General features: G+C 40.3%; 1 protein-coding gene across 2 annotated transcripts in view; it reads left to right on the top strand.

Moving 5' to 3' along the window:
* The window catches only part of rab6ba (RAB6B, member RAS oncogene family a), a 220852-nt gene that overhangs the window by 143033 nt on the left and 57208 nt on the right, over nucleotides 1-20611 (top strand). For both annotated transcript variants that reach the window (XM_060918333.1, XM_060918334.1), the window contains exons 3-5: nucleotides 3061-3114; nucleotides 5938-6043; nucleotides 11922-12033. In XM_060918333.1, the coding sequence (XP_060774316.1) occupies nucleotides 3061-3114; nucleotides 5938-6043; nucleotides 11922-12033 (272 nt within the window). The remainder of the gene's footprint in view (nucleotides 1-3060; nucleotides 3115-5937; nucleotides 6044-11921; nucleotides 12034-20611) is intronic.

The raw sequence follows: 20611 nt of genomic DNA on the forward strand, positions 1-20611 counted from the left end.
TACGTTTATATCCATAAATCCTGTAGCCTGTCTATGAGCGTTATTAATCAGTAGTTCCAATGTCTTATTCACTGTAACTTTCTAAGGACATGTCAGATTTATAAAAACCTCTTTAAGTCATCACTCTTTAGTGTCCTTATTTTCAAAATCTCGTTCATTAAAATACTTTAGGTTTATTGTGAGTAGATGAATGACATGTCCACACACACAGAGCAGTGGCAGCTGTTGGCCATTCAGTGCAGCAGTTTAGCCTCGTCTTGTTCTGTTTATCAGCTCTTTTGTGTTGCATCAAGCCCAATCCACCAACAGACTGAAGAGGACGAGCTCCTGGCTTATCTGCTGTCAGAGATTACATTGCTGATCAGCTCTCCTGCATCGATCCGTCCCAACATATGTACCCGAGGCACAGTGGTCCATGAATGCAGGCCTTGTCCACACATTAATATTTGTACTAAGCTGCTTAAAATCCTAGCAGGCATGGAGTGCTCAGATGTGTGAAAATGCTTAGTAAAACTATCTGTCTCTCAAATTGTGTTTATGCTCCTTTAGTGCTTACAGCTGTTCAAGCTCTAGCACCATGATTAATACAGTGCAGTAGGTTTTAAAAAGAACTTAAAAAGGGCTAATTGGGAGTAAATTTTTGCAACAAAGGATGTGTTTTGCATGGATTGTCTCAAAGTCTGCTGTATTCTAAGAGTGTGTACTTTTATATGTATAAAGCGATCTCAGCATAGCTGCCAACATTGCAAACAAGAAAGTTCTAACAGCCAGACTTGTTTTGGTAGCTCGGAGATGAATTGATCACATGGCAATATAAGTTGCACACATCAACGTGGATGATTTTAACATGTGTGATTTGGAGAGAATGTAGAGAGAACTTTTTTACAAATGTTTTTACAATCAACAGTTTAAAAAAAAAAAGTATGTGTAACTAAGATACAAGTTGTTCCATGGAATCGAGTCGTGCATGAGCTTGTAGCACCGAGTAGGCTATAAACCATGTATGACGAGATTGAGTGGAATAAGTTTTATTCTATCCACATTCACTGGATTTTGAGAAACAGAGCATTTTTATTTTTATTTTTTGCAAATTCGATATATAAGAACTTTATGCAAAACATCCAACAAAATAATTTCTGCTTAGAATGTAAACAAACCAGTGAAATGACAGGAGCAATTTGTGAAAAATGCTATAATAATTCATACAAAATTTAAAAAAAAAAAGGATGCGTTCTTACGATCAAATACTTTTATTCCATATTTTGTTGCTTTTTGGGGGGGGGAGATTTTCTTCTTCTTTAGGGTTTTTTGGCAGTTGGCAAACCAAATTAAAGGTTCATTACTGCCACCGACTGGGCTGGAGTGTGGAGCAGGTGATATTGTGGGGGGAGAAATCAAAAAACTATATTCTTTTAGCTATTTCTGTTTCTTTTAAATACTTGATAATTTTGAAAACAAGATTTTGTTTTCAAGTAGAGTTTTTATTTCGTCCTTGGTTTGTTCAGTAGCACACTCCACCATTTTGTTTTTCTCTACTCACAGTATATAAGCTGATATCCTAGTAGTAGAGTAGCCAATCAGAACACATGATTGCTCATATCCAGTGAATGTGGATAGAAATTATATATAATATATTATCAGGTGTTACTGATGCACCTTTTTATCCCCCGGCAGGGGATATAGAAACGTCCGGTCACGTTTTCGTTTCCGGGCTATATCTTTAAAACTACTGAAGATATCTTCAAGAAACTTTGTATACATACCAAGCAACATGTGAACTGGTGCCTTTTGCTGTTTTGGATTTTTGAAAAAAAGTATTTTTCAAATTTTTACATAAATAGATTTTGACTTAGTTTCTAAGAGCAGTGTTCGTTTCTGGAGCATATATCCAAAACTATTCATGATACGGATTTGAAACTTGGTATATGTGTTAACAAGGTGATGTAGATGTGCCTTTTCATAGTGAGAAATTTAAATTTTTCATGTTTCCATGGAAACAATTTCAGACTTAGTCTCTCAGGTTAGTCTTAGGGGTAGGTTTTGTTTCCAGAGTAGAACTTGAAAACTATGAGTGGTACAGTCTTGAAAGTTGGTATATGTGTTGACTTAAGTAATGTATATGTGCCTTTTGATACTAAGAAATGTGAGAAATTTTAATTTTTAGCTCACCTGGACCAAAGGTCCGGTGGGCTTATGCCATGGGCTGCTGAGGTCAGTATAAAGAGGTAGGGTTGGTTTCCTGCAGCAGAACTTGAAAAATGTGACAAATAATATCTTGAAGCTTGGTATATGGGGTGGGGGATATAGATGACTGTCTTCTTGTAGTTTTTTGAATTTTATCATTTACCAACCAAAGAAACCATAGTCTCACCCACTTGTTTCTTTTGGCTCTCAAGACCAGGGTTCACAAATTTCACAGGTCACTGAGATGTGAAGTTGGTGTGAAGCTAAAATAACTGCTGCCCTGAAACAAATGTGTCTTTCATGTCCCACATCCTTTCCCCTTTCATGATTTTGGCTTTTACAATCCCCCCCCCCATTTTGTCCACTTTAGCTGAGAAAGTACATTCAGTACGTTTTTAGGTATTTTCTGCATCACCAGAGCAAGAGATCTAAAATCACATACAGTATGCTACAGTTAATCTGTAAATGATGCTCATCTGCCAGTGAAGGATGTGATTATCTGATTAAAGACCATCCAATCAGGAAACATTCTGTTTGCATAAATCACGATAAAGCATCATTGTAATGTAGATGTGGATGGATTAAATGTGTATGCAACTCAACATGGTCCAGATGGATAAAGTAAAATTACATAAGCAATCTATAAAGTAGATATACCCCTCATTAGAATGACAAACAAGAGGTGATGGATGTCATTGTCAATTCCGACAGACTCTAATGACCTAATCAACAGCTCCTTAATGTGTGTCATCCACAGAAAAACTCATCTCAACATCTGGCTTTGTAATTTCTGCGCAGTCCTTAACCAGCATGAGTGATATGATCAGTCTTACTTACAAGTGCCTTTCTTTCTTTTTTTTTCTTGCATCCTTCTAGGCAACGATTGGAATAGACTTCCTGTCAAAAACCATGTACCTGGAGGACAGAACGGTAAGACTCTTTTATATTCTGAGTGCTTCTGAGCTTCCCATTTCTATCATATAGGGATTTGCTCTGATCAGCCATAACAGTAAAAAACACTGATGGGTGAAGTGAATAACATTTGAGTATCATTACAGTGGCACTTGTCAAGGGGTTGGATGTATTAGGCCACAATAGAACAGTCAGTTCTCAAAGTTGACATGTTGGAAGCAGGAAAAATGGGCAAGCGTAAGGATCTGAGCAACTCTGACAAAGGCCAAGTTGTGATGGCTAGATGGTTGAGTCTGAGCATCTCCAAAATGGCACATCTTGTGGGCTGTTCCTGGGATGCCATGGTTAGTACCTACCAAAAGTGGTCCAAGGAAGGACAACCCGTGAACCAGTGACAGGGTCATGGATGCTCAAGGCTCATTGATGCGCGTGAGGAGTAAAGGCTAGTTGGTCCGATCCCACAGAAGAGCTACTGTAGCACAAATTGCTGAAAAAGTTAATGCTGGCTATGAAAGAAAGGTGTCAGAACACAGTGTATCACAGCTTGCTGTTTATGGGGCTGTGTAGCTGCAGACCAGTCAGAGTGCCCATGCTGACCCCTGTCCACCTCTAAAGTGCCTACAATGGACACATGAGCATCAGAACTGCACCATGGAGCAACGGAAGAAGGTAACCTGGTCTGATGAATCATGTTTTCTTTTACATCATGTGGACAGCTGGGTGCGTGTGCATCACTTACGTTGGGAAGAGATGGTACCAGGATGCACTTTGGGAAGAAGGCAAGCCGGCAGAGGCAGTATGATGTTCTGGGAAATCATGGGTTCTGGTATTCATGTGAATGTTACTTTGACACATACCACCTACTTAAACGATGTTACAGACCAAGTACACCCCTTCATGTCAATGTTATTCCGTAATAGCATTGGCTTTTTTCAGCGGGATAATGTGTCCTGCTACACTGCAAAAATTATTCAGGAATGGTCAAATAATTGAGGAACATGAAAAATTCCCCAGCTCTCCATCCGATCAAGCATCTGTGGGATGTGCTGGACAAACAAGTCTAATCCATGGAGACTCCACCTCCCAACTTAAAGGATATGCTGCTAATGTCTTGGTGTCCGATACCACAGCAGACCTTCAGAGGTCTTGTAGAGTCCATGCCTCGACGGGTCAGAGCTGTTTTGGCAGTACAAGGGAGACCTACGCAATATTAGGCAGGTGGTTTTAATGTTATAGCTGATCGGTGTATACTATGGTGCTGTTGAATGGTTGACTCCGATTGGTGCAAAGGTGTTGATTAATTTTCCTTAACAGCAGCTCTGACAGTAGCACCAGCTGCAAGAAAAGTCACAGGCTGATATTAATGCACTTATTGTTTCTATAGTAACAACTTACACAGGGACTTGCATGGCAAATGCTCCATATAAACGGAAATGTAGTGTGTGTAATCATGGTGAGGTTTTCAGTATGGTGACATTTTACTGAGCATTTTTGAATGATTTTGAATGAAGCATTTTGGTGATGCTGATGAGGGAACGAATGTTTGTCACTGCTATAATGGAAGTGATGCCAAAAATCTTTTTTGTGGACATTTATTAACATTAAATGGATAAAATGTGTGACATCCTTTAATGTATTTTTAAAAAATGCTATGTACTTTTATTGAAAAACAACTTTGATGTGGTAAGGGCGGCCTCACACCGTCACCGACACCATCGTCCACATTTCACGAAAATCGCTTCTTCTCTCTCAGTTCTTTACCGATTTGTATTCTTTTTGGCATGAAGGTAGGTCTGCCTGGGGTGTATATAGCTTCTACCCAAATTTGCATAATTGCAATTAATAATGAAGATATGGAGTAATTAAGCCCTAACAAGCAGTTTCCACACACATCACTTCTTCTCCCTCAATTCTTCACCGATTTTGATTCTTTCTGGCAGGAAGGTAGGTCTGCCTGGGGTGTATATAGCTTCTACCCAAATTTGCATAATTGCAATTAATAATGAAGATATGGAGTAATTAAGACGTAACAAGCAGTTTCCACACACACATCACTTCTCCCTCAATTCTTCACCGATTTTGATACTTTCTAGCAGGAAGGTAGGGGTACCTAGGGGGCATGTAACTTCTACCCAGATTTGCATAATGACAATTATTATTATTCAAGTTATGGACTAATTAAGCCTTAATGAGCAGTTCAACAAAAATCACTTCTCGGTCAACTCCTCGCCGTTTTTGATTCTTTCTGGCAAATTGGTTGGTATTCCTCGGGTGTATATAGCTTCTCCATATATAGCTTGTATGTTGTGTGTGTATATAGCTTGCAACATTTTCTGCTCAAGGTGGCCCACTTTAGATTGTTCCTTCTGGACTACATGGGGTCGGAGTGAGCTACGCCGTCATTGACGGTCTCGTTTTGCACACCCTGTTGTGTTTTCTTTCTTAACTAATGATCTATCAGATATGGCACTTTTTACTTGTCAGAACATCTGAAATTTAAATCGAAATGTAACAAATGTTCTGAGCTCAGTTTTCAAGAGAAATGTTAAGACTGCCAAATGATTAAATTAATAATGGCAGTTATTTGAAGGATACAAACATAGGAATTGGATGCATTTGAAAAGATAGAATTTTGCTTGCAGTCAAAGCTATGGTCAGATCTGGAAGAGGCCAGCCTTTTCGTGTATATATATATATATATATATATATATATATATATATATATATATATATATATATACACACACACACACACACACACACACACACACACACACACACACATATATATATTGTGTGTGGTTGGAGTTGAATCATCTGACTGTGTGTCCTCCCCTGCAGGTGCGGTTGCAGTTGTGGGACACGGCAGGACAGGAGCGCTTCAGGAGCCTCATCCCCAGCTACATCCGAGACTCCACTGTGGCTGTGGTGGTGTACGATATCACAAGTGAGGGTTTTATATGTGCACATACAGGACATATATTCACACATTACATCATTTCTAGTGTTAATTATTAATTTGTGGAAGGTGTCTACTCCAAAGAATACTTCGTTAAAGAATACATAAAAACAGAGTTTAATCATATGGGCAAAAATCACAGCAATGCAATATTCAAAAGACTCACTAAAATCTTATCTGGAGCTTACAGAGCAATAAAACATCTGTTAGTGTTTATTTGCCTGTTTAATTTTTCTGTAATATTCGTATTGCTCTAAAGATTATTGAACAACAAATACTGTTTATTAATATTTCTCATTATGATGTGCTTCGTACTATTACAAGTATTTATAACACATGGGAGTAATTTAGGCTCGTACAGTATTGATTCTTAATCCCTTTACAGTTTACCAAGTAAAAAGAAAAACACAAACTATTTAATCATCCAGGGCCTTAAAAAATCACAAGTAGACGAGGATTTCCACTGTTTCAGTTCCTGAAAGTGTTTGAATGTGTCGGCACGCTGACCAGCACAGGACGGGAAAAAAATGTATTTAATCACTTTCGAATTAACATCACCATTATCATTATTTTTAAAGTGTTATGTCTGACATTTTGTTGTAGGCTTATTCAGAATTTTTTTTCTTTTTCGGCCAAAAACCAAAAGTGCCATTTTTGATCAATTTCAGGCAAACTTTTTCAACCAAAAGAGAAAAAAGGATGAAAATTTTGACATGGGCAAAACAGGCCTACAGCAGTGTGTCAAATCTAACACTGTTACATGTTAAGTACATACAGCACCAGTCAAAAGTTTGGACACCACCTAATTCAGTGGGTTTTCTTTATTTTTTATTAATTAAGGCACTTTATATCTTAAAGTAATGATGGATGTCCTTTCTCTTTACTTAGTTGAGCGGTTTCTTGACGTAATACGGATTACTACAGTTGTGGAATAGGGCTGTTGACTATTGTTATTATTTACTATTTAGTGTTTGATCTCAAATGCATTAAGAAGGCAAGAAATTGCACTAATTAACTTTTGACGAGGCACAACTGTTAACTGAAAAGCATTCCAGGTGACTACCTCATGAAGCTGGTTAAGATGATGCCAATAGTGTGCAAAGCATCATCAAAGTAAACAATGGCTACTTTGAAGGATCTAAAATCCATCCATTATCCATAACCACTTATTCTGTACAGGGTCGCAGGCAAGTTGGAGCCTATCCCAGCTGACTATGGGCGAGAGGCGGGGTACACCCTGGACAAGTCGCCAGGTCATTGCAGGGCTGACGTAGAGAAAAACAACCATTCACATTCACACCTGGTCAATTTAGAGTCACCAGTTAGCCTAACCTGCATGTCTTTTGGAATGTGAGGGAAACCAGAGCACCCGGAGGAAACCCACACGGACATGGGGAGAACATGCAAACTCCACACAGAAAGGCCCCCCTCAGCCACTGGGCTCAGTCCAGAACCTTCTTGCTGTGACGTGACAGTGCTAACCACTACACCACCGTGCCGCCCAGGATTTAAAATATGAAACATCTATTTTAGATTTTTAAATCATTTTTTGTTTATCACATAATTCCATATATGTTCCATATGTTGTTCCATAGTTTTGATATCTTGAGTATTATAGAAAATAGTCAAAATACAGAAAAACCTCTGAATGAGTTGGTGTATCCAAACTTTTGACTGGTACTGTAAACTTGCCGAATGTTAGCTAAATCAAACACCTGCACAAATCTGTCCAGATTCATATGTTGACCGACTCAACTCCTGTTTGTTTGAGGGGCAAAAGACTGCTCTTTTGGCATCTGGTTTTTTTTTTTTTTTTTTAACCAACACGAAGGCTGTACTATATTACAAAAAGACAATAGACGAAGACAGTATTGCATAGACAGTGAATACAAGATGTGTATGAACCAAGGAAAGAGGTAGATTTTTAAAGTGCAAATTAAATCCTTAAGTGATCTATACAGTATTGGTGAATTGTAGTATATATGCCATACCAGTCAAAAGTTTATACACCCCAACTCATTCATAGGTTTTTCTGTATTACTGTTTTCTACACTTAAGAATAATACTGAAGACACTGGAACTATGTGATAAACAAAAAAGTGTTTAAAAAAAGATATTTTTGATTCTTCGAAGTAGCCACTGTTGACCCCCCCCTTCAAACAAAATAACAGGAATGGAACCCCCCCCCCCCCCCCCCCCCCCCCCCCCCCCCACACACACACACACAGGAATGAAAGACCATATAAGAAACAAGAGGATATAAAAAAATTAGAACAGAGATAATAGAAATAAAAGAGCAATGACAAAAATGACAAAAAGCAGGAAAAAAATAACCCAAAATACGGCATCTTTTTCCGTGATGATGCATACGAACATGCTTAGATGTAAAATTGTTACAATTCCTACACAAAATGCATAATATAAACAGAGTACACTTCACTGGATATCATAGCAGTGAAATGTAGTGGAGGGACAATTAAACTCATCACTCAAACCTTGATTGATCTACTGTTTCAGTTACATCCAATTCCATTTTATTTCGGTTGTGCTTTCAACAATGGACATTGCCACTAAGCAGCTTGACAGAAATTTGGATAAAATGTATAAGTGTACTGATTTCAAAACTATACCAAACGTACACACACGGCACAGTTTCCTGGTTCCATCTAGAATATTACTACACCTATTTCCATCATAACCTGTGAAACTGTCATAGGTTTAACATAACCTATAAAACTGTCAACATTCAGCCCCAGAGACTCGCTGCTTCGTTTTATTCATTCTCATAAAAAAGGTGACTGGTTTATTGACTTTAAATCCCACAACACAGTTTGTGCACAGAAGAACATGGGGGATGTGATATAGCCACCCTGGGCAGATGAATAGCAAATTGTGATTTTTTTTAAGTGACACACTCAGAGAGACAGAGTCAGTTCGACCTTGGCGCAGCAGCAAGGCCATTAATGTCATTTTAGATGCGATCCAAGCTTTGATCTTGACGTTACAGAGTCGCAAGCTAATCTAATCTTTCTGTAGCAGCCTTACTTATTGCATTAAAGATGATTTTGAAATGTCTCTCCATGTCTTTTTGGACAGCAACTGATACTGATGTTTCAAGTATGTTAGCATTTAGGAGAAACGATGCTTTGTCCTTTGCAAATGAGTTGACTCTCTTTTAGGTGGACGGTGGGAGCTGAAAAAAAACTTGAACTATAAATTTAGTATTTTATATTTATATCTCTCTAATGCAATTAATGTCATCCAAACCGTACAAGTGAAGTGCGTTAAGTGAATCTTTTCAGCATCTGAATTGTTTGTCACAGCATAAGCATGTAGAGGTTTTGTGTGTGTGTTTGTGGGCATTACCTGGTAAGACAAAGTCTCCAACTTTGAAGTTCTGACTCGAGCCGGCCTTCCCAGCATGTACACCATGCTCCGACAACGTCGCCTGCGCTGGCTTGGCCATGTGCGCCGCATGGAGGATGGGAGAATCCCAAAGGACATCCTCTACGGGGAACTGTCATCTGGGAAGAGAACCACAGGGCGCCCGAACCTGCGATTTAAAGATGTTGTGAAGAGAGACATGAAAGCCATCGACATAAACACGCAGTCCTGGGAAGACTTCGCAGCAGACCGCCCGAAGTGGAGGGGCACCCTGACCAAACAGCTCAGGTCAGGTGAAAAGAACATGATGCGTGCATCAGAAGACAAGCGAGCTCGCAGAAAGGTGCGGAACAACGACAGTCAGGGAACCACCTACAGATGCGACTTCTGCGGCAAATAATGCCTGTCCCGGATTGGCCTTTTCAGCCACCAACGACGCTGTCTCAGACAATCAGACACGTACCAAGACAAGAACTAGGATACGTCATCCATGGTCAACGCTGACCGACGGAGGCCTACTACTGTGTGTGTGTGTGTGTGTGTGTGTGTGTGAGTGCGCGCAACGTGAGGCAGTGTGAAGGTCCAACTGCATTGCTGCTTGTTGTATCAATATGTGTCGTGTATTGGGGAGGAGAAATGTTATCAGGATGATTTCAAATTCTACTTTTAATTAAAGTTAAATCACAGGTATAGCAGCAAAATGAATGAGCCCATCAATGATGGCGTAGCTCACTCCAGCCCTGTCTAGTCCAGAAGGAACAATCTAAAGTGGGCCACCTTGTGCAATAAATGTTGCAAGCTATATACACTATATACAAGCTATATATGGAGAAGCTATATACACCCGAGGAATACCGACCTACTGTATTTGCCAGAAAGAATCCAAAGCGGCAAGGAATCGACCGAGAAGAATCGATTTTTGTTGAACTGCTCATTAAGGCTTAATTAGTCCATAACTTCATTAATAATTGTAATTCAGCAGATCTGGGGAGAAGTTATATGCCCCCTAGGTACCGCTATCATCATACCAGAAAGAATCAAAATCGGTGAAGAATTGAGGGAGAAGCAGTGATGTGTGTGGAAACTGCCTGTTAGGGCTTAATTACTCCATATCTTCATTATTAATTGCAATTATGCAAATTTGGGTAGAAGCCATATGCACTCCAGGCAGACCTACTTCCTGCCAAAATGAATAAAAATCGGTGAAGAACTGAGAGAGAAGAAGCGATTTTCGTGAAATGTGGATGACGGACGACGGACAACACATGATGGCATAAGCTCATAGCCTGTTGGCTGGATGAGATAATTATAATAATAATAATAATGCAAGAGGGGCGGCATGATGGTGTGGGGCGGCATGGTGGTGTAGTGGTTAACGCTGTCGCCTCACAGCAAGAAGGTCCGGGTTCGAGCCCCGTGGCCGGCGAGGGCCTTTCTGTGCGGAGTTTGCATGTTCTCCCCGTGTCCGCGTGGGTTTCCTCCGGGTGCTCCGGTTTCCCCCACAGTCCAAAGACATGCAGGTTAGGTTAACTGGTGACTCTAAATTGACCGTAGGTGTGAATGTGAGTGTGAATGGTTGTCTGTGTCTATGTGTCAGTCCTGTGATGACCTGGCGACTTGTCCAGGGTGTACCCCGCCTTTCGCCCATAGTCAGCTGGGATAGGCTCCAGCTTGCCTGCGACCCTGTAGAACAGGATAAAGCGGCTAGAGATAATGAGATGAGAATAATGCAAGAATATTTAGTATGTTTGAGAAGCAGATTTGTTTTATATGCAATGCAAAGTACCGTGTTGTTAATGAGACGGTAGAGTAATATTTTATTAGCTCCCCTGGCCGACAGGCGATGAGCTTATGCTGTCGTGTTGTCTGTCAGGCGTCGTCTACATTTCATGAAAAGCCCTAACGAGCTGTTTCCACACACATCACTTCTTTTCCCTCAATTCTTCACCGATTTTGATTCTTTCTGGCCTGAAGGTAGGGGTACCTAGGGAGCATATGCTATAACTTCTACCCGATGTGTTTAATTACAATTATTAATGAAGCTCTGGACTAATTAAGCCTTCATGAACAGTTCAACAAAAATTGCTGCTTCTCAGTCAATTCCTTGCCATTTTGGATTCTTTCTGGCAAATAGGTTTGTATTCCTAGGGTGTATATAGCATCTCTATATATAGTTTGTATATAGTGTATATAGCTTGCAACATTTATTGCGCAAGGTAGCCCACTTTAGATAGTTTCTTCTGGACTAGACAAGGCTGGAGTGAGCTACGCCATCATTGACTGTCTCGTTGAACTATTTACATGAGATGGGCAAAAAACAAAAACTTTGGGCTGTGTTGGAACACAAATGCCAGAAATTCCCTGAGAACCAGCTCTTACTGGTGAGCTGTGCAGAAAGCTGTAGTGCGCTAGTAGCCATATAGTTACAGATGAGCTTAAGGCTCCACTAAAATCTCTCTCTCTCTCTCTCTCTCTCGCTCAGATGTGAATTCATTCCAGCAAACCTCCAAATGGATCGATGATGTCAGAACGGAGCGAGGAAGCGATGTCATCATCATGCTAGTGGGCAATAAAACAGACCTGGCTGATAAGAGGTTAGTCCTACTGCACACCATTCTGCAAGCTTCTATTTAATGAAGGATCCTGAGATACTCGTGCTCATGAAGTGGATTAAGAACACATTTGGATGCAGTTACCTGCTGTGTCATCTCTTTAGCTTTAAAAATACCAAGCATGCTTTCAGAGAGTGAAGAGAGCTTTGCATATTGCCTATACAGTTGTTCAGAGAGCCTCTAGCTTCCGAGTTCTGGCCTATCTTGATTGGCTTAAAGGAATGGGTGCAATTTCTCATTTATCCTGATCATACAGTCGCCATCCAAATTGGCATTGCTCACTAGTTGGGGCAGAGTGTTCTCTCTACCCTGTCAATCACAATGGGTATCTGTGAGCTCATGTATGTGGAAGAGGGTAAATAGCGTTTTACTCCGAGTGTGTTACACTGCCCTATAATGCAGGGTGAGCATTAGTACAAAAAGATGCAGGTGGCTGGCTTTATGTGTCTCAGACGAAGCACTGTTAACCTTTGTACTAAGTTAAATAAAATTAAATAACTCTACATACACTAAAAAAAAAAAAGAAAAGTAATTAAAACTAGATAGAAACTGTGACTAAAGCCACAGTAGTTTGCACTAGCTGTTACAAACCAGGATGTCTGGTCACCATACCCTATAGACCCAGAACGGTAAAGAGATAGAGAATGACACTTGGTGAGGAAAAATTGTGTCCTGCCGCCATGAACAAAATAAAAATTGAAAAAATCATGAAAATCGACAGAGTTATAAGTGATTGACAAAAGGCTGTTTTTCATGGATCATTCTGGTTCAGTGATCCAGATCAGCACCAAAAGTCAAAGCAACTTGAGTCAGCCCAGATTGTATTCTTCATGTGAAATTAGGTGGTGATTGGTTGAAAACTGAGGGAGACATAGCGTCTTAAAAAAATTAGGAGACTAAGAAGTAGAAAGACCCTGAGTGAGAGAAACAATTTGCGCTAGTGCAAATTAACAAATAGGAAAGGAGAATTAAAAGACTTAAGTAATTAGCAAATGATTACTGTTTTAATAAATAACTAGAATTAAATTGTTAACTATAAAGATGTGCTGTGAGAAACTGCGTTAGACTTGTAATTGAGCTTCTGTCTTAGATTGACCACAAAGTACTTGATGATCTTAAAACTCGATTTGGAGCAGCACAGTATGCTTGGCATTCTGGGATGTATGGCGGAGCTAAGCCAGTAAGTGCTTTGAAAACCAATAAAAGGATTTTGAAATCAATTATAAATGAAACAGGCAGCCAGTGTAGTTAAAGTAGGTGTAGTATTCAGCCTTTATCTGGTGTGTGCAAGTGCTGTGTGCAACATTTTGAGCATCTGCAGCCTGTTACTTATTCCAAATCTGCAGAAGTATAAGGAAAAATATGATCTTGTTCGAACTGACAGTTTTTTGGGAGGGTTTTGAATCTGACTTCAGCTCTAGTGGGAACATAGAAACAAAGAGAAAAGGCTGTGTGAAGAGAATGAAAAAGACCCGTCTCAGGAGAGATAGCGAGATGACTAATCAACTGTCCTCACTTTTTGGTTATAAAGCATCTGCACTCTTTGCTTAAGCATACTCGCTCTCATGCTGAGCACTCCTACTGCCTAATGAGCAGTGGGCCTGAATTCATTACCATCATCCACAACATTAGGAAAGATCGGGGGCAAATCAGCCAGACTATTTCTCCTCACATATGCCTCAGAAATATACAGTAACAATCAAGAGGCTTTTTTTTTTCATACAGAAAACCTACAGTGCATAAGCTTGTATTAATAAGACAAAATTAACCATTTGTTTTAAAGGAGAACTGAAGTCATTTTTAAACTTGCTTTATTTCTTAATTAACGTGTTATTCAATTGTGTTTTTGGTTTTAGTAACCTTATATCGTGACTCGTATTGGCAACTAATTGCAATTAAATATTATACTTATCGGCCTATTCGGTTTTGAGCCATGTTGAATTTAGTTCGTTTGGTCCACGGCAGGCATCATTTACCCGCGCGATCTTCACGAGACTTGTGCGAGACTTCGAAACGTGAAGTTTCAGCCAAGTGTCGGTGCTGCCATTTTGAAAACTGTTTTCCAAACGAAATATTGCACAAAAACAAGTTTAAATGACGATTACTGCCTACTTTTTTCAAACTTTCCTGATTGCTATCAAAATAAACACAACTTCCGGCTTGATTACGTCAGCATTCAAAAGAGGGCGCGCGTCTTTTGATAACATTTGCAGATGTTGGTCACTTTGATTTCCGTTGTATGTTTTACATGTCTCGCACAGGTCTCAACGAATCTCATTTACGGCCATTGCTTTGACATATGGACTGATATATTACAGAGCATATTTCAGACACTCAACTTGCTATAGCAGTGACAAAATAGCTATCAGAAATGCATTCCTATATTTAATAAAATGAGAAATAGAATTTTGATGATAAAAAAATTTGCCTTCAGTTCTCCTTTAAAATGGTGTATAGGGAAAACATAAGACGACTATGTTACATATATGGGTCTGTCTCAGAAACTGGGTACTGTAGGGGTACCCCACTAAATATACACAGTCAATAAACTATATGGTTTTGAATGATGTTGGTTTCAATTTGAAATAAAATGAAAGAAATAATACAGATAAAACTAAATCTTTGATGTGAATATTCAGAATTTGGCAAAAATTCTGCAAATTTGTGGAAAAATGGCAGCTTGGTCTGGGACATGATAAATGGTCGACTACATTGCATTCCCTTAAAAAGGTTGTAGTCCACTGAAAAGTCTACAGTTATCACTAATTATATTTTAAGTTGTAACTTTATACACCTAAGGATTGGTGCGCTCACAGAATAATCATAACCGTAATAAAACATTTATGCAAAATATTTGATCATCGTTGTAACTCCATTTTCCGCATACCCAAAACCAATACGATCGTGTGTTTTGATCTAAACGGAAAGCCTCAGGGTCAAGGTCACTACCTCACCAAAAGTAGTAACTTAAAATCACTGCGCCATATAAAAATTTAGTTATAAATCTGCGATTTTGTTTTTTAAAACGAAAGCTGAAAGTTAGGTATAGAATATGTTTCTTACAGAATATGTTACGATGGTAGCTGGTCTTGTATGAATTTCTGAGCTATAAAATGAGTTGTGGTCTATTTTTTAACGTAGCGTGTTATTTGCGTGCGGGGAAGGACACACATTAACAATTTGCTTGTGTAGAATGGAATTTTCCACTCCAACAGTTAGAAGTTGATCGTGCTTCCATTTGCGGTCTTTCTGTTACGTGAGTGATCTGTTCGGACGTTATCACTGAAAAGGTGAGTTTTGACTGTTTTATTTTGTTTTAGTCTTGCAGTATAAGGCAATAGAATGTTTCTTTTTCATCTTACTTTCATATTTCGTAGTGTTTGCATATTTTTGGCCAATATTTTGCAACCATGGTCAATTTAGATCGAACTTTTGATAGAATCTACAGCCAGTCATTTTGCCCCGCCTCACGCTCCGTCCAGTGCGGTAGTGATGTCCCGTTGCTCGCGCGCCACAGCAGAGACCCGCGCGACCTTCAGCCGGTACAGTCACTGTTCTTTTACCACCGCCGTTATTCTCATCTTTCTGGTGTGTTCTTGACTTTTCCATTGTGTCCTATTTCGCCATATCAAATACCCAAAATGGATCATCATATTCATATTTAAGTGAATAATCAATTCAGTCATCATAACTTGGCATTTTTAACCCAAGCAATCAAAAAGAGGAAATTTATTCAATATTTTCACTCATCTGTGAAAGAGGGGCTTTAATTCTTCATGATGTAGTTATTTTATATGTAAATCAATTTTACAAAAGCATTTGAATTGTAATAAAAAAAAATGTCCACAGTGGAGGCCAGATAAAGCAAGATACTATCTTTATTCTTATTAAACATGACAAAAGAAACATTGAGTGTTTGGTAAATGCAAAGAAAAGAGTAAAATTAGAAAATTTTATTTTTTGACCATAATGTCCCAAATGAGAGACCAGTTTCTGAGACTGACCCATATACATGTCTAGTGTTGTCTTTCAAGTATGCTAAACACACACACACAACAATTCTGGTACAGCTGTCATTTGTAATGGTGAGTAAGCTTTCTGCCATCGAAGAGTCTTCAAGATGGAAGACTGTGTGCTTTTCCATGGGGAGAACTGTGATCTCAATGACTTTCACCATGGCGTGGTTGTTAGTCCCAGACACGCTGCTTTTAGTATTTCAGAAACTGCTCATCTCCTGGGATTTTCACACAAAACAATATCTAGTGTTTACACAGAATTGTGTGGAAAAAAAATATCCAGTGAGCGGCAGTTCTGGGGGCGGAAACGCCTTGTTGATGAGAACAGTCTGAGGAGAATGACCCGGCTGGTTCAAGCTGACAGGAAAGCTCCAGTCACTCGTATAGCCACACTTTACAACCGTGGTAAGTAGAAAAGCATCTCAGAATGTGCAACACATCAAATAGGTCATTAAATGAGAGAAGGTATAAGCTATATAGTGATGAGATGTACAGTAGGGTTGGGCGGTATTACGGTAAGAAGGTATCCCGAGGTATCCAAAAGTACCAACGGTATCGGTCTCATTACCGTCATTTTAAAAAAATATATAATATCTAAATAAATATGGAGTACATGAGGTCATAATATAAAATAATAAATTGAAGATCATCCCGAATAACTGTGTGATCGTATTTTCACTAATTCTATCAATTTCCTAAAGAAGTTCTCATCGCGTGCAGGGTTGTTTATGTCGTTACCATGGCAACCCTGCGTGACATTTGGAGTCTGACAGAAAGCTTCGCAAGAGACTGAGACCGGGGGTGTCATGGCTCAGATGGCTAAGGCACCGTACCATAAATCCGGGGACCCGGGTTCGATTCCGACCCGAGGCTATTTCCCGATCCCGTCTCTCTCTCCCCCGCTCATTTCCTGTCTCTTATCTAAAAAAAAAAAAGAGACTGAGACCGCGGTTGAAAGATGGCAAGTCAAGATAACGAGTTAGTGGCAAAAAAAAATACAACATCGGCAGTGTGGCAGTATTTTGGTTTCAAACCAAACGAAAAATCTAATATGACCCCTAAGGCACACCATAGCCTGGGGTACTCCACTTCCACGAGATCTCTCCAATGAGTTGTGTTTTGAGCAGGTTACATGAGTAACAACAAGGTAAAATAATATAACGTATGACATTTGGGATGTGGGTAATAAACGTTTGAAATGTCATCTACTGAAGAAACGGAAGAAAACATCGTAGCGTAAACTGTTAGGTTTCTGGTGGGAATTAGCAATGCGCTTGCTATCTTTGTTGGGTGTGTTAAACCGTATGGATTTAAGTGGAATAATTGTAAGGAGTTATGTGATCAAGACAACGTTTTAAGCAAGGTAAGGCCATTTGATTATTAATTTCCCCGCCATGGCATGACGTGGGCCCATATGATTTTGCCTTGTGCAGCTATCACGCATTTGAATTAGGTTCGCCTCATTTGCGCTGAAGAATATGGTTTATCGCGCAGTCTAAACGGACTTGGGTGTTGGTTGATTCTTTTTCTTTTCTTTTTTTTATTTCCCATGCTTGAAAGGGTATGATCCTGCTCATCGTGTACTTTTTTTGATGGAGTAGGTGAAATAGTGCTGCAAATGGCGTTTCAACGCAGACATGTGTAAACGACAGTTGAATGCTATTTTCAAGATGAAGGAAGAGTTGCGTGATGCTTTGAAATATCTCTTAATCCATTCATCAATGCACAAAATTCGCTTTGCTGCTTAATCCATACCACAATGCACACAATTCGCTATGCTGCTTTTAAATAGTACATTTGAGGCATAGGCGCACGTTACACAGTAGGCCGAAACAAAATATTATTTTTTTCTCTGTAATACCGTATACCCCGGGAAAACACAGACAGTTTAAAGGTATCAAAATTTGGATACCGCCCAACCCTAATGTACAGTATGTTTTGTTTTTTCTTTAATAAAAATGGTGTTATTTTGCATTACCAAGAGTACTATGATGACATAGGTGACGTAGAACATGGACATTGACCCAGAGGATTTGGTGAAAGAAAATAGCTCTTTTATTTACATAAAGGGTGAGGGGGAAAGGGCTGTGGTGGTGAGGTGAGTTTGCTGTGCTGCTGTGTGAGGCGTTGGTTGGGCTGGAAGGTGCCTGGAGGATCTTCAGTCCCTTGCTGAATGAGGTAGGAACTCCCGTGTTGCCCTTGACTGGGCTGAATCGTTGCAGACTTCCTCGCTCTCGAAGAAGAGCAGGAGAGAGTCACATGAGCTAAGCTGCTGTGCCAAAACTCAACTGGCCTGTCTGAGTGTTAGCTGCACCTCCTTATACTCCCTTGAGTTCTGCAGGAGGGTGAAGAGAGGCGTCATTTAAAAGGCTTCAGCTGAGGTTGTTTAAGTGGCTCCATCCCACAGCCACGTGCTTCTCTGTTCTTCAAAACATCGGTGTTGGAGGGAAGTTGTCTATTCAGCACCAATGGCGCAGTAAGGTGAGGAGCAATAGATGGGCTGCTTGAAATGCCCCCATCACAGTACCATTCAATCACTGATTGACCAGCCCTGTTTTTTTAATCCATGGATTGTAGCCTGATATGCTTACATCGTCTCAAAGGGTCTTGGTTGATTAACAATGCAGACTCTATAGATTATAGAGATCTTGCAGTCACGTGACCGGAAAGTTAACAGCCATCATCTTGTCGGTAAAAAACACCGCTGAATACTGCTGCACTCGTGTACAGAATGGATCAATTTCAACCGACGGACTACACGGCTCATTTTTCTAATGAACAGATAACTAGATATATGTCTAAAATAAACGATCTACAGATTAGTGACCCTTATGGCTTACCGGACGTAGTTTTCACGACCGTGTCAGTGGATGTTGAACTGCCAGAGGTGGAATACCCAGACGTGTATAATTACCTCATTAACTTTCCCTCGCTGTTCAGTGGTGAAGCACTGCGTGCTTATAAATCTCTGGACAGTTATCTTTACAGAAATTCAGGATTTGTCAGCGACTCAGATGTGGCATCTTGTAAACAAGAAAATAACAATCCTCATTGGACGGGTAAGTCACTTAAGTATTGAGGCCCTGTTTACATTATTTCGAATCAGCGGATCATCAGATTAATGTTTTTAAAACGATTCGCGTACACACACACAAATAGCAGGAAGTGAAGTCTGCGCCGTTTTTCAGCAGTCGCGTCACATGACCAACGTGGCATGACCAACTCCAGCAAATCAGGAAGGTGGATGTCACAGTGACGTTGTCCAATGACGACGTCAGCTAGAGCTCAGCACTGCATATCCTCGTTCCTCAATGTTTACACAGCACCGGATCAGATACGTACTGGGTTGAATACGTGGGCCCTGGCGGATTCAAATTGTTCTGCCTGTGGAGTCGTTTCCCGGCGTTTTAATGTGCACGGACAGTGCATCCGCAACGAAAACGATACGGATACGGTCTAATGTAAACGCCACCTGAGTATAGCACTGACCAGCCGATTATAGAATAGAATAAGGTAATTCCAGCTGTAATTCCAAATCGTCTGTCTTGTTTACCATGGATCTGGCGTTGGAGAGGTAGAGGCTTAGCAGTGGAGGTTTGAGTGGCTGTTTTCTGAGCTTAGTCAACAGGCCGGCTCTGCCTGCAGCCTCGCTTTTGCTTCCGCTCCCGACGCCTCCTCCTTCGCTTTGCTTCCGATAACAATCCACGGAGACCCCGCTGGTCTCGCTGTCTCGTCCCGAATGTTGTGCATGCGATGGAAATCGCTACAAACCGTCATTTTCTGCTGGAAACCAATGTCCAGTAAGTCCATACGGTTGTAGTGGATATTGAAGTCCGGTACAGACGAACAACACGCAAAAATACACACAAAAAACATAAAAAACGTGCACAGGTAGGGAGAGCTTGTAGCTGCAGCCGTTGTAGTAGAATTGTATATAGTAGGGTTTTCCAGAAGAAAAAGCAGAAGTAGAAGCAGAAGTAGAAGTAGAAGGCGGAAATATGGCGTTTGACCGACAAGATGGCGTCTGTCACAATCTGGATCGGCTGTGACGTCACATGCAAGTGCTCCATAGGAATAGCCAGGCTTCACTTTAGTCTTTGAGCTATGTGGTCATCTCAGAAGGTGTAGTGTATTTGTGCAGCATGGTGTGTTTCAGCTGATGAGCGCGCAGCTGTCCCCTAATGTTCCATCAGCAAGGGGAAAAAACCTGCTCTGTCCCATGGTGTGAATCTGATTCACAGCATAAGCAGCTTTTCAGTCTTAGGTTGTATAAGCTATAGCGTGCTGGTGCGATTTATCACTCTGAAAGCTTTTATTTAACATTTAGACGAGTTATCACACTCTCAGTGGGGTGTTTTAGTCCTTTTTTTTTTTTTTTACAGACATCTTCTGAGATGGGCGGCATGGTGGTGTAGTGGTTAGCGCTATCGCCTCACAGCAAGAAGGTCCGAGTTCGAGCCCCGTGGCCGGCGAGGGCCTTTCTGTGCGGAGTTTGCATGTTCTCACCGTGTCCGCGTGGGTTTCCTCCGGGTGCTCCGGTTTCC

Source organism: Neoarius graeffei, chromosome 4, assembly GCF_027579695.1.
Source record: "Neoarius graeffei isolate fNeoGra1 chromosome 4, fNeoGra1.pri, whole genome shotgun sequence".
NCBI classification, from domain to species: domain Eukaryota; kingdom Metazoa; phylum Chordata; class Actinopteri; order Siluriformes; family Ariidae; genus Neoarius; species Neoarius graeffei.